The sequence below is a fragment of the Aethalodelphis obliquidens genome, unplaced genomic scaffold (assembly GCF_003676395.1).
Source record: "Aethalodelphis obliquidens isolate GAN/ISIS:26980383/991018 unplaced genomic scaffold, ASM367639v1 scaffold21, whole genome shotgun sequence".
Lineage (NCBI taxonomy): Eukaryota > Metazoa > Chordata > Mammalia > Artiodactyla > Delphinidae > Aethalodelphis > Aethalodelphis obliquidens.
The window spans coordinates 4488196-4502267 of NW_020837965.1; the positions used below are offsets into that span (position 1 = coordinate 4488196).

Sequence of the window (14072 nt, forward strand, 5' to 3'; positions counted from 1 at the left end):
GACATCTTTGTCTGGTTTTGGTGGCCTCATAGAATGAGTTTGGGAGTGTTCCTCCATCTGGTGTATCTTGGAAGAGTTTTAGAAGGATAGGTGTTAGCTCTTCTCTAAATGTTCGATAGAATTTGCCTGTGAAGCCATCTGGTCCTGGGCTTTTGTTTGTTGGAAGATTTTTAATCACAGTTTCAATTTCAGTGCTTGTGATTGGTCTATTTATATTTCCTGTTTCTTTCTGGTTCAGTCTCGGAAGGTTGTGCTTTTCTAAGAATTTGTCCATTTCTTCCAGGTTGTCCATTTTATTGGCATATAGTTGTTTGTAGTAATCTCTCATGATGCTTTGTATTTCTTCAGTGTCAGTTGTTACTTCTCCTTTTTCATTTCTAATTCTGTTGATTTGAGTCTTCTTCCTTTTTTTCTTGATGCGTCTGGCTAATGGTTTGTCAATTTTGTTTATGTTCTCAAAGAACCAGCTTTTAGTTTTCTTGATCTTTGCTATTGTTTCCTTCATTTCTTTTTCACTTATTTCTGATCTGATCTTTTTGATTTCTTTCCTTCTGCTAATTTTGGGGTTTTTTTGTTCTTCTTTCGCTAATTGCTTTAAGTGTCAAGTTAGTTTGTTTATTTGAGATGTTTCCTGTTTCTCGAGATAGGATTGTATTGCTATAAACTTCCCTCTTAGAACTGCTTTTGCTGCATCCCATAGGTTTTGGCTCATCGTGTTTTCATTGTCATTTGTTTCTAGGTATTTTTTTGTTTGCTCTTTGATTTCTTCAGTGAGCTCTTGGTTATTTAGTAGCGTATTGTTTACCTCCCATGTGTTTGTATTCTTTACAGTTTCTTTTTCCTGTAATTGATATGTAGTCTCATAACGTTGTGACTGGAAAAGATATGATTTCAATTTTCTTATATTTACCAAGGCTTGATTTGTGACCCAAGATACGATCTAACCTGGAGAATGTTCCATGAGCACTTTAGAAGAAAATGTATTCTGTTGTTTTTGGAAGGACTGTCCTATGAATATCAATTAAGTCCATCTTTAATGTATTATTTAAAGCTTCTGTTTCCTTATTTATTTTCATTTTGGATGATCTGTCCATTGGTGAAAAGGGGTGTTAAAATCCCCTACTATGATTGTGTTGCTGTCGGTTTCCACTGTTATGACTGGCTGTTATCATCTGCCTTATGTATTGAGGTGCTCCTATGTTGGGTGCATAAATATTTACAATTGTTATATCTTCCTCTTGGGTTGATCCCTTGATCATTATGTAGCGGCCTTCTTTGTCTCTTGTAATAGTCTTTATTTTAAAGTCTATTTTGTCTGATATGAGTATTGCTACTCCAGCTTTCTTTTGATTTCCATTTGCACGGGATATCTTTTTCCATCCCCTCACTTTCAGTCTGTATGTGTCCCTAGGTCTGAAGTGCATCTCTTGTACACAGCATATATATGCGTCTTGTTTTTGTATCCATTCAGTCAGTCTGTGTCTTTTGGTTGGAGCATTTAATCCATTTACATTTAAGGTAATTATTGATATGTATGTTCCTGTTAGCATTTTCTTAATTGTTTTGGGTTTGTTATTGTAGGTCTTTTCCTTCTCTTGTGTTTCCTGCCTAGAGAAGTTCCTTTAGCTTTTGTTGTAAAGCTGGTTTGGTGGTGCTGAATTCTCTTAGCTTTCACTTGTCGGTAAAGGTTTTCATTTCTCCGTGGAATCTGAATGAGAACCTTGCTGGGTCGAGTAATCTTGGTTGTAGGTTCTTCTCCTTCATCACTTTAAATATGTCCTGCCACTCCCTTCTGGCTTGCAGATTTTCTGCTGAAAGATCAGCTGTTAACCTTATGGGGATTCCCTTGTATGTTATTTGTTGTTTTTCCCTTGCTGCTTTTAAAATTTTTTCTTTGTATTAAATTTTTGATAGTTTGATTAATTTGTGTCTTGGCGTGTTTCCCCTTGGATTTATCCTGTATGGGACTCTCTGTGCTTCCTGGACTTGATTGACTCTTTCCTTTCCCATGTTAGGGAAGTGGTGTGTTTTGGGGTGTCCGTGACCTTATTATGATTTCAGGCAGCTTCTCTGCTAATGGGTGGAGTTGTGTTCCTGTCTTGCTAGTTGTTTGGCATAGAGTGTCCAGCACTGTAGCTTGCTGGTCATTGAGTGGAGCTGGTCTTAGCATTGAGATGGAGATGTGTGGGAGAACTTTCGTCATTTGATATGACATGGAGCCGGGAGGTCTCTGGTTGACCTGTGTCCTGAACTGAGCTTCCCAACTTAGAGCCACAGGACTGACACCTGGCCGGAGCACCAAGACCCTGTCAGCTACACGGAAAAAGAGAAAAAGGAAAAAGAAAATATATATCATTGCTCCCAAAGTCCACCTCCTCAATTTGGGATGATTTGTTGTCTATTCATGTATTCCACAGATGCAGGGTACATCAAGTTGATTGTGGAGCTTTAATCCGCTGCTTCTGAGGCTGCTGGGAGAGATTTCCCTTTCTCTTCTTTGTTCTCACAGCTCCCAGGGGCTCAGCTTTGGATTTGGCTCCGCCTCTGCGTGCAGGTCACCTGAGGGTGTCTGTTCTTTGCTCAGACAGGACGGGGTTAAAGGAGCAGCTGATTCGGGGGCTCTGGCTCACTCAGGCCGGGGGGAGGGAGGGGCACGGAGTGCGGGGCGGGCCTGTGGCGGCAGAGGCCTGCGTGACGTTGCACCAGCCTGAGGCGCGCCGTGCGTTCTTCCGGGGGAGTTGTCCCTGGATCCCGGGAACCTGTCAGTGGCGGGCTGCACAGGCTTCCTGGAAGGGAGGTGTGGATAGTGACCTGTGCTCGCACACAGGCTTCTTGGTGGCTGCAGCAACAGCCTTAGCATCCCATGCCTGTCTCTGGGGTCTGTGCTGATAGCCGTGGCTTGTGCCTATCTCTAGAATTCTTTTTGGCAGCGCTCTGAATCCCCTCTCCTGGTGCACTCTGAAACAATGGTCTCTTGCCTCTTAGGCAGGTCCAGACCTTTTCCTGGACTCATTCCTGGCTAGCTGTGGCGCACTAGCCCCCTTCAGGCTCTCTTCATGCAGCCAACCCCAGTCCTCTCCCTGGAATCTGACCTCCGACGCCCGAGCCTCAGCTCCCAGCCCCGCCCGCCCCAGCGGGTGAGCAGACAAGCCTCTCGGGCTGGTGAGTGCAGGTTGGCACCGATCCTCTGTGCGGGAATCTCTCCGCTTTGCCCTCCGCACCCCTGTGGCTGCGCTTTCCTCTGTGGCTCTGAATCTTACCCCCTGCCACCCCCTATCTCCACCAGTGAAGGGCTTCTTAGTGTGTGGAAACCTTTCCTCCTTCACAGCTCCCTCCCAGAGGTGCAGGTTATGTCCCTATTCTTTTGTCTCTGTTTTTTCTTTTTTCTTTTGCTCTACCCAGGTACGTGGGGAGTTTCTTGCCTTTTGGTAAGGCTGAGGTCTTCTCCCGGCGTTCAGTAGGTGTTCTGTAGGAGTTGTTCCACGTGTAGATGTATTTCTGTTGTATTTGTGGGGAGGAAGGTGATCTCCGCGTCTTGCTCTTCCACCATCTTGAAGGTCTCCTAATAGTATTCTTTTTTTTTTTTTTTTTTTTTTTTTGCAGTGCGCGGGCCTGTCACCGTTGTGGCCTCTTCCCTTGCGGAGCACAGGCTCCGGACGCGCAGGCTCATTGGCCATGGCTCACGGGCCTAGCCGCTCCACGGCATGTGGGATCCTCCCGTACCAGGGCATGAACCCATGTCCCCTGCATTGGCAGGCGGACTCTCAACCACTGCGCCACCAGGGAAGCCCTCTCCTAATATTCTTAATTTACATTAAGTTGGTTTTTGTGTTAGAGGATAGCCAGAGTGGAGATAAGATTCACCGCGAGTTCCAGCTCTGGGACTGGTGGTAACTTCATAGAGCACTACCTTGAGAATTCTGAGACTTCATCTGGGTTTAATGAGAAAGGGAGTAGAACAGAACTACATCAATTCACAATGGATTCCATCATTTAGGAAGGAAGAGTAGAGAAATGTATTTGCCCATATGGCTCTAAGAGGTGGGAGAGTTTTCTATCTAGGTATGGCTAAAAGGATCACCTGGAAAACTTCTCTAAATTATCTGGAAACTTTTTCAGTATTTGTTAAGGCCGGTCTTGGAGAACTATGGCCCATACATGCGCATTCATGTCTTATTTCTTTGCCTGGTTCTGGTTATGCCAAGTCTGTGGTTCATTAATTTAGGAAGAGCTTAGCAGGCTCTGTGAGGATGATGCAGCCTGAACTGACACATCTTATCTCCTGTGACAGACTGAACCTTGACAGTATCCTAAATACCCCACAAATTGGATTGGCTGAAAATTTTTTCTACAGGATACATAGCCGTATGTTCTTAATCAGCCTTTTTAGCTGAATAAAAGTCCTAAGAAAGTTCTTCTTGAGAAGAATAAAATTGAGACCTTCATGATGCCAAAGGTTGGAAGTCTTAAACTTCTTAGTGTTTCTGTCTGTAGTTGAGCACAGACTTACCTGATCATTGCTTTCTCACAAAGAATCCATCAAAATAAACGTTTGTCTGAGTCTTGAGGTCTTGCGTGTAGGTGATAATGACTTGCATCATTAGTGAGGCTCTGGGGCTGGCACCCATCGCCCTGGGTTTATGAGGTTAGAGTAACTGGCTGGTCCATAGTGCTTGCTTGTGTGCTGTCTCTCTCTGGACTGCTTGCATGGCCAGGTGACAGATGGCTTTCTTTCTTTTTTTTTTAAATGAGGAAGGGACTGAGGACTTGGCTGGTTCAACTTCAGTTCTCAAGTTTGTCTGGATCGTTCCTACTACTCCTGCTTGCTTTCTGTCCCTTTTAGCTTTGCCTACTGCTCTCTTACAAATTAAACCATAGATCAGAAACTATCAACTGGTAGTCTTTGGTGAGACCCAGCTTTCAGATATGTTTTGTTTGACCCACAGAGTGTTGGATCACACAGCCTTTTTAAAATTTAATTAATTGCCAACATTTCTACTACTGGTTTCAACTTTACCTGGAGTCTTTTTGGCCTTTATTTTGAACCCTAGAACTTAGACACTTTTTGGCTCCTGCCTTGCAAGTCTGAAACTCAATTCCCATTTTCTATTTCTGGTGCTTAGTTTTCATCTTTGGCAGATCCTGACCACTGTGAACAGAATATAAAGCATGAAAAGGGTGGTGTCCCTGCTATGCAGCAGTGGGGACTCTGGGCCCCAGGTTGGATGTCAGCTGTAGCTCATCAGGCAGAGTTAGTTTACTGATCCCTGTTAGAAAGACCAGAGATGTAGATGTGGCCCCAGCCATGCCAAATATTAGCTTCTTCTGACTTTGGAAGCTAGGGGGACCATCTGCTGCCCCATTTGTGCTTGAACTTCACTGTTGGAATTTGGTCAGTGGAACACTGTGATAGATAATGATGTTAATGCTAATGAATCCTAAATCTGTGCAAGTGCATGGTGTGTGAGAGAGAGACAGAATAGCTACCATTAGGCATCTTCACATATTATAAATGCCACATTAGGCGATTATATAATTTTTAATTCTTATTTTAACTTCAGAATTTGTTAAATCCAGAGTCTGTCACTAGTCTCTTGAGCTGACAGCTGGCTTGGAACTTAGCCTCCGAGGCAATCTTTCCATTCTAATGACGCCATGCCAGGCTTTCCTGTCTGGTGATCTAGTTATGGCTTCTCAAAGAGAATAACAAAATTAAACATGATAACTACCATTTATTGAATGCTTATGAAGTGCCAGGAGCTGCTAAAGTACCTTTACATATGATCATATTATCTCATTTATTTCTTAAAACGCTGTGAAGTGAGACTTGTTACCTGTAGTCTACAGGTGAAGAACCTGAGGCTGAGGCACTTTAACTGTTGTCCAAAGGGTGGAACAGAGCTCAGACCCCACCTAAGGTGGCTGTGAAGTCCGTGATCTTAACCACTACCCCGTGCTGCCACTTGAGCCCAACATCTAATTTAATGAAGATACAAGCATTTATTAAGCACCTGTACAACTAGGTGCTGTTTCAGATTTTAAAAGCTGTAATGTGTATTGTTTGCTAATAAGGTGTTTGAGGTTTGCTTAAAAGATGAGACCTGTGCTTATTCAAAGATAACAAGGTTGAGTGTTTTGAGTGACAAATGAGTGGAGCAGATAATTCATAGGAAAGAAAATCACAGCCGACCAGAGTCGTCAGTTGCCTGAAGGATGGAGGGGAAGTGGTGGAGAGAAAGTAGAGTGTGTGATTCTGTGGCGACCCCAGAAGCAAGATTCTTTCACAGGGCTTCTTACTTATTTACCGTGAGTAGGAATGTCACATGATAAGAAGATTAGCGCCCCCCCCCCCAATTTATCTAGAAGCTGCACCATCCCGTAAGCTGAAGAGAATAAGCTCATTTTGTTATTATCTGTTGTCGAAGGATTAAGTTGGGGTGGGGAGCAAATCTTTGTCTTTTGCTTGTTGTATGTAAACTGCTCCACACATAGGTATAAAGCTGAAAGGCTTTATTGGGATCTGTTGTCAACACTGTTCCACATCAAGGCCCCCTGACACTGGCTTTTTGCCACCGTTCTGTTTCGTCTGGCCTAGATACTCCAGAGAATGTCCCCCAGTGTCCTGACTTCAGATATCCTCCACTGACCTGGATCAGGTGCTCAGACATCAGGTCACAGGCCTGTAAATCATGGTCCCATAAGCCGATCTGGTGGTTTTTATTGAAATTGCCCTATGTGTAGACACATAGAGGATTAAAGGTGCTTTAAAAACAAGAGAAAGGAAAGGCCACGTGGTAAACCTTCTCTTCCTGGACAGGAGAAACAGTACTAAGAGGGCATCTGGACACTGCGGGACACACACACTCCCTCCATTCCTTCCGGATCCCTTGCTGAAGTGCATAGGAATGTGGCATTTACAGCAGAGTTTGTGGACATAACGTTCTCAGAAAGCTGAGAACAGGGTGTCCTGGGATAAGATGGAAGAGGGAGAAAAATACTCCTGTGCACTCCTGTGCACTGAGACTGTCTCTCCCCCTTAGATTCACTCTCATGGACCTGCTATATGCCTCGAGCACCATGGAAGAGTTTAACATGAAAAAGCACATCTTGTAGATTAGAACAGCCTCTCCTTTTCCAATCAGGCTTAGCGGTTTGGCCAGTAAGGCAGACAGCTTCATCATAGGCAGGCAATGTAAGAATTCTAACTTTATCAAATGGTGGGCATCAGTAAGAACCAGAGTTGTCAGAGAGGTCCTGGAATGGGTTTGGATATAAATCCTGGTGAAGGGGCATCATTAGAGGCTGGAGACCAGAGGAAGGCACTGTAGGCTGGGAAACCTACAAGGTGAGCAAGTATGTAGAAGTTCTAATACTGAGTTCACACAGAGGCCTCCAAGTTGCCTTGGAGTGGGGAGGAGTAGGGATCCGATAGAGAGGAGAGACCAGGTATGAAGGGCTTAACACCACTGCACGGAGCTGGGTGTGTTTTATGTGCCTGACTTAAGAGGTTTCTGCTTTGTGGGTAGGCATGTGCTACCGGAGAGCTTAGAAATTGCCACCTCTGGAGGGTGGCCTTGCCCCCATGCAGTCAGAGAGATCTGGGTTCAAGTCCTGGTTATGCCCTTAAGGGGCTATATGATCTTGGGCAAGTACCTATCACCTCTGAGCTTCTTTTTTGCAAAATGGTGCTAATGCTTCCGATTTCACTTCCTTAATTTGGATGATATACATTCGAGTTTTTATTAAGTGGCACATAGTAGGCTCTCAATAGGTGGTAGCTGTTTCCATTGTATTGTTCGTGTTGTCATGGCTTGCCTTACTCCTGGTATTGTTCCTGTGCCTCTGTATCAAAGATTAGGGAGACGTACAAGAGTAGCTGTTCCAAGAGAGTCTGTCTTAACCCTGAGACGCTGTCCCCAGCTGTTCTACTGTCTGGCCTTCTAAGCATGAGCTGCAAGTCCAAACAGCAGCTTTTACAAGCCCACAGTTGGGGTGGTCAGACCTGCTTGTCACTCTCTTGACTCTGCCTCTGTGCCTCCCAGGTTGTGTGTCATCTCCCGTGGGGAGCTGTTACCACTCTGTCTTTAATTGCTCCTTGTTGAGGCCATTGTCAGCCAAGGCTGCTTTCCGTCACTTGCTGCCACATCTCTTCCTAGTTCAGTCATCAGGTGCGGGGGGGTGGGGGGAAGCGTTCATTTAGATGAAAGTCTGAATTTATGGAAAATACTATACCAGATACTAATTTGCCTTGTAAGGGGGTCCAGCAGGGTGTTTCTTGCCGTGACGCTCTGCCCAAAGTACTACTACACTTCTTCATGGCCATGCCGTGGTCTTGCGCTGGACAGGGGGTAGGGGGGAAGGTGAAGATGCCAGCCATGGAATTTCTCAACTGAGTATCACTGGGCTACAAGACCCCTGCCCTCCTGTCCCTTTCTTATTGATAGGAGATCCTCAGAAGAGCATCAGTCCAGGCCCCTGTCAGTTTCCGCCAGTACCCCAGTACTGCTGGAAACCAAGGTATACTATTGCTTGTTCCTAGGTTTGTGTACCATTGAGGATTTTCTGTGTTCTACCATGTATAATATCCCATTTCATCTCGATAACTGCCTGGGGGGTGGGGAAGGGAGCAGTTTCTAGAATAGGTATTGAGTTGCCTGCCTTTGGAAATAAATAAAACGGGACTCAAAGAGGTTACCCAGCCGTCAGTGGGAAAGGTGTGGAAACTGCGTATGAATAGACAAGTAATTTCAGGGCCGTGGAGTAGATAGAGAGCTCATTTTCAAATAGCTTCTGAGAGAAGTCTTTGGCAGTTTCTGGCCCGGATTCTCTTGTCTGTCTCTCCAGAAATCTGCATTGTAGTTATTCAGTGTGTCCCAGTCTTGGTCATATACCCATTTCACGGAAGAGTTCCTCCTCATAGGACGCTGCATCCTTTTAAAAGGCCTTTTTCTTTTTATCCTTCTGCCTCCTGTAGGGATGTTTGAGCTCTTTCTTCACTTATAGTTCAACGAAGCCAAGCCTTAGTCTGTCCCTTTGGGATGAGCTATTGTTGTACATTAATAATTAACCTTTACAAGAGCTCTGGTCGTAGGCATTTAACCCAGATTCAGAGAAAGTTGAAGTTTGGTTATGGCAGAGAGAGCTCACATGTTGGGGAGTGGGAGTTAGAAGGGAGAAGCTGTCGGTCATTAAACGTTTATCGTTTGTTTTCTCGTTTAGTCACTTGAGTGTTTGCCTAAGGATCCTGCAGTTTTTCCCCTTTGCACACGGTCAGTCCAGTAGAGCTAAGATGAGAAATTCAGCTTTTGAATTGGGAAGATGAATATGCATGATTTTCTATGTATTATTAAAGATGAGCTTCACGGGTGCTGGTAGTAACTGTTGTTGTTCTGAGTGTCCACAAGTGGTAAAGCACGTGGACTCCGGAGCCTAACTCCTGGGTTCAAGTCCTGCTCTGCCAGTTACTGGCCGTGTGACCATGGGCTGGTTCCTTAACTACTCTCCATGTCTGTTTCTGCATCTGTAAAATGGGGGAATGATGGTAGGTATCTCAAACGGGTGTTGTCAGGATCTAATGGGATGCTAAGCTTCAGATCCTTAGCACAGTGCCTGGTAGTAGGTGCTCAGTAAATATTAGCATTGTTATTATTTTCAGTGTTATTGACTATGGTTACACCATGGTGAAGGTCATCTAGTAGGTGAGACATTTTCAATTCTTTGTTGTTAGTTAGATATTAAAAGGCAAATATCTCTGCTTGCTTCTCTCCTGGTGTTGGAGAGAAGGGAAGCAGTTCTACAGCTGGATGTTAGGGATTAAATAGTATATACTGGAATGACTCATCCAATTAACTTTTTATCACTGAGATGGATTGTAAGACTTTAGCACTTAAGTCTTGTTACTTTATTAAAAAAGGAGAGGATAAGACAACCTTCTCTGTGGAAGGGATAAAATGAGTTAACAGCCACGACAGCCACCCCCAAATAGCTGAGATTTTTATGCCCATACCATGTGCCACTTCTAAGTGCTTTGCGTGTATTAACTCATTTCATCCTTAAGGAATAGTCTACTCCTATATTCGCATTTTCAGAGGAGGAAGCAGACCCAAGTAAGTTAAATAACTTTGAAGTTCACACAGCTTAGAAGTAGTGGATGTGGGATTTGAACCTAAATGGGGGTCCTCATCTAGAATTTGAATAAGACAATGTGAAGGACGTAGCAACGTGGTTTGTACAACCCATACTCAAATGCTAGCCCCTTTGCCTTCTGTTTTTGCTTGTTTATTATTATAGTATGGATGTGACATTGCATGGAGATCAGAGGACCAAGACCTATCCAAGGTTACTGCATCAAAATTCAGTTCTACTAACAGTAAAACCTTTTAGAAATTCTGATCTTGGGGAACAAGTTTAATCCCTGCTTTTATATGGATTATACCGGGTTTAGAAAGTCATAATAGGTTTTTAAAAAATGTTTTAGGGTGTTTCATTCTCACTGTGTGTATATAGAGGACATGTGCAATTGTGCAAAAAAAATATAGATCTCCTTCTCCACCAGTGCTTAACACTCAATAATCTTCTTTAAAAAGAAAAACAATACAACAGGGTAGAGTGAAAAGTAGGTCTCCCTCCACTCCTGAATATTAATCCCACAAATCCTCTCCCCAGTGACAATTTTATAGCTTCTTGTATTTCCTTCCAAAAATGTTTTATGCATTTACAAGCATAAATACATGTAACACACACTTCCCAACACACACACTCTTTGCACAATGATAGCATAATGCACGCTGTCCTGTTCCTTACTAATTTCACTTAATGTTACTCAGAGTATCTATGTCAAAACTGGGAGCGCTACCTTGTTTATTAGGGCTGCATAATGTTCCATTTTAAAGATGGGCCAGTCTGTTACTGCTGGTCATTTAGGTTGTTTCTGGTCTTTTACTGAGGACATTTCAGTAAATATCTCTGTAGGTAAGTATTTGTGTCTGTGCAACTCAGTCTCTTTTGATTTCCACTTGCAAGCTTATATTGTTTAACTTTCTGACAATGCAAAAAATTGGCCAGAAGGAATCAGACGAAAGGAATATAATGGAAATATAGGGGCTTATTCAGGGCTTGTGGGCACCTCAGAGGTCTGTGCAGATGCTTTTTCAAGTGCTGTATCTCATGTTTCTCATTGTTTCAGACTGTTGTGTCCTGAAGCTTCATTTTGGGCCTTTTCCCTGGGTGCCCAGTGAGCGATGGATGGTTACTGTTTGCAAGATTGATTCATGTAGCACTTGTCTGGCTTTTGACAGGTTGTTTATAAGAATAATGACATCCGTCTGGAGCTGTCTCGCTTGGCCAGAATTGGGGACACCAAGATGAAAATCTACGGTGAGGTTGTATTCAAGTGTGAGAATGTGGCCACACTGGACCCCATCAACTTTGAGACCCCGGAGGCTTACATCAGCTTGCCCAAATGGAACACCAAACGCATGGGCTCTATCTCCTTTGACTTTCGCACCACTGAGCCCAACGGCCTGATCCTCTTCACTCACGGCAAGCCCCAAGAGAGGAAGGATGCTCGGAGCCAGAAGAACACCAAGGTGGACTTCTTTGCCGTGGAACTCCTCGATGGCAACCTGTACCTACTGCTTGACATGGGCTCAGGCACCATTAAAGTGAAAGCCACTCAGAAGAAAGCCAACGATGGGGAATGGTACCATGTGGACATTCAGCGAGATGGCAGATCAGGTAGGAAGAAGCAAGGTGTGTGACTGGGACTAGGGGAAAGCTTCTGCTTCCTTATATTATTTTATTTTAGTTTTTGTGACTTGTTTGCTTGTTCATTCTTTTGCTGTTCTCCTTAATGCTTGTTATATGATTGTGTAAGATTATGTTTCTGAACCAGACACCTGTCTCATCGATGGCTGACATTCTCCTCATCTCCCCTGTCACTCACTGCACAGTGGTCTCAGTGATACCTCCAAGACCCTGGGGCTAAGGATGTTTTTACAAGCAGCATTTCCACTGCTACCAAAGTGACTGTCATGTCACTTGTGTGATGGGTTTCTTCCCTCTTTATTCTCCTTTTTCCATCACCATGGAAACCAATTGTGACATCACAGATGCTGCATTATGTGATTACTCTGTAGGATAAGCTGCACTGTGCAAGAGTTTATGCAGTGAAACACCCTTCAGTAACTGGCAAGAGTCATATTGCAGGGAAAAATTATGACAAGAAAGGAAAAGGCAAATTGATTTTTCCTAAAGTCATGTTCAATTTAAAGCCTTCCTTTGGTGTGAAAGCCTGTATTTCACTCTTTGCTCAGACCTTACTAACTTTCCCTTCCTCTTCATAACCTTTTACATTGGGTTTAAACGGCTTTGTTTGTTTCTGCAGCTGCAGACCAAGCAAGCTAGCCCCAGGCAGTACATAGCCACTCTGGAATAGTAACAAAGCGGGGCAGGGGAAGGAAACACAAATAGAGAGTCTGAGGCTTTTGAATGCCTGAACAGTCTGCCTCACTTTCTGTGGACATGTGGCAGTGAAGGTCACATTCTGTGCATCAGAAAGGGCATTTCACCCAGAGAAGTAATTAGAGCATTTGAATTTCACACTTATTTCCTGATTCTCCATTTAGGTAGTATTGTACTCAATAAGGGTCTTGGCTATATTTTCATATTTTTAAGGATTTCCTCTCCTGGTAAACACAAAAATGTCTTCCTTTTAGACATTTTTGCATTTGGCCAACAATAGAAAGCAATAGGTTCCCCTAAAAGGCTGTAGCCACTAATGGCTGAGCTTGCGGGGATGGCTTTTCTGCATAATTCCAGAGCTAGAGGGGTGGCGGAGATGAGCAGTGTTGCCCTTAGGTAAGCAGCTGGTTGGGTTCTGTGCAGAGGGCAGACAGGTGGCAGATTGCAGACCTGGATGGTTTATTGCCCAGCAGGATGCCTTATCAATGGCCTGAAATTTGATCAGAACCAAGAGGCTTCAAATTAAATGTGCTTGTTGGGCAAGAATGAACATTTTGTTCTTTCTTAAGAGAAAAATACACAAAAAATCATTTCTGAGGCCAAATCTTTTGAAGTTTATCCATTAAAAAATGTCAGCAGGGGCAGAGAGCTAGAAAGCTGTCTCAGAATTATAAGGGACACACTCCTGTTAGTTTTTAAGACAATGCGTTTTGGGTCTCTGGAGTTCGGACATGGTTGATGGGTTTCATGATTGACTAACCTAGACCTTGGCACAGCTGAAATGTCACCTATCTGTGTCACAGGCAGGCTAGGACATGTAAAATCGCCACATGTCTGTTTCTGATATTCTCAACACGAATTGCTTTTTCAAGTAGGGCAGTTGTTTCGTTTTCTTAGAACCATCAGTAGACCCATTTTTTGACAAATAAGTTTGGATTACAGAAGCCTTAAATTTTATACCTGGGTGCTACGGCATTGGCTAATACTTTGAAATACTGATACATTTGATCAAAGCCTATAAAAATTTACTGAGTAAACAAGTCGTTGTCATGTAAAAGCAGCATAACAAAATTTTAACGTGATACACTAAACTTCATTTCTTCATGAGGGTATTTTCTGGTATGTTCTTACAGACCTGTATTAAAATGACTAGTTATAAAAACACAAGTGTATCTAATTGTGGTACCTCCTTCCCTACTCATCCTGAAGGATATGACTGAGAGGTGATCTCAGGAAACTTTCATCTTCATTCCCCAGCTGAGGGACTGATTCTCAAAACAGTTGTGGTCCCACACTCTGAGGATGAATTTTCCTCAGGATGTATTTAAGGGTCCACTATTTAAATCAGTTCGGGTACTGTTCTTACTTGGCAGTAGATGCTCCTCCCTGTTAGTTGGTGATCAGATTAACTCTGTGGACATGTGGTGGGTAAAGAAAGCAAACTGCAAGAGAGAAGAAAAGTACCCAAGCCTCAACTTCCTCATTTGTGAAATAGGGGAAATACGAATGCCTACCTCACAGGATTGTTTTGAGGATTGAGTCCAGAAAAGTACAGAAAGTACTAAAAATGGTGGCTGGGACATTTTTATTGTTATGTAGGTTTTTAAAAG

At 43.5% G+C, this 14072-nt stretch overlaps 1 protein-coding gene across 18 annotated transcripts in view; it reads left to right on the forward strand.

Annotated features, from left to right (window-relative positions):
- The window catches only part of NRXN3 (neurexin 3), a 1686346-nt gene that overhangs the window by 534469 nt on the left and 1137805 nt on the right, over positions 1-14072 (forward strand). For all 18 annotated transcript variants that reach the window (XR_003435587.1, XR_003435591.1, XR_003435588.1 and 15 more), the window contains one exon: positions 11298-11736. Coding sequence is in view for 14 of the 18 variants with exons in the window: in XM_027120199.1 (XP_026976000.1) it covers positions 11298-11736 (439 nt within the window). In the remaining 4 variants the exon portion in view is untranslated. The remainder of the gene's footprint in view (positions 1-11297; positions 11737-14072) is intronic.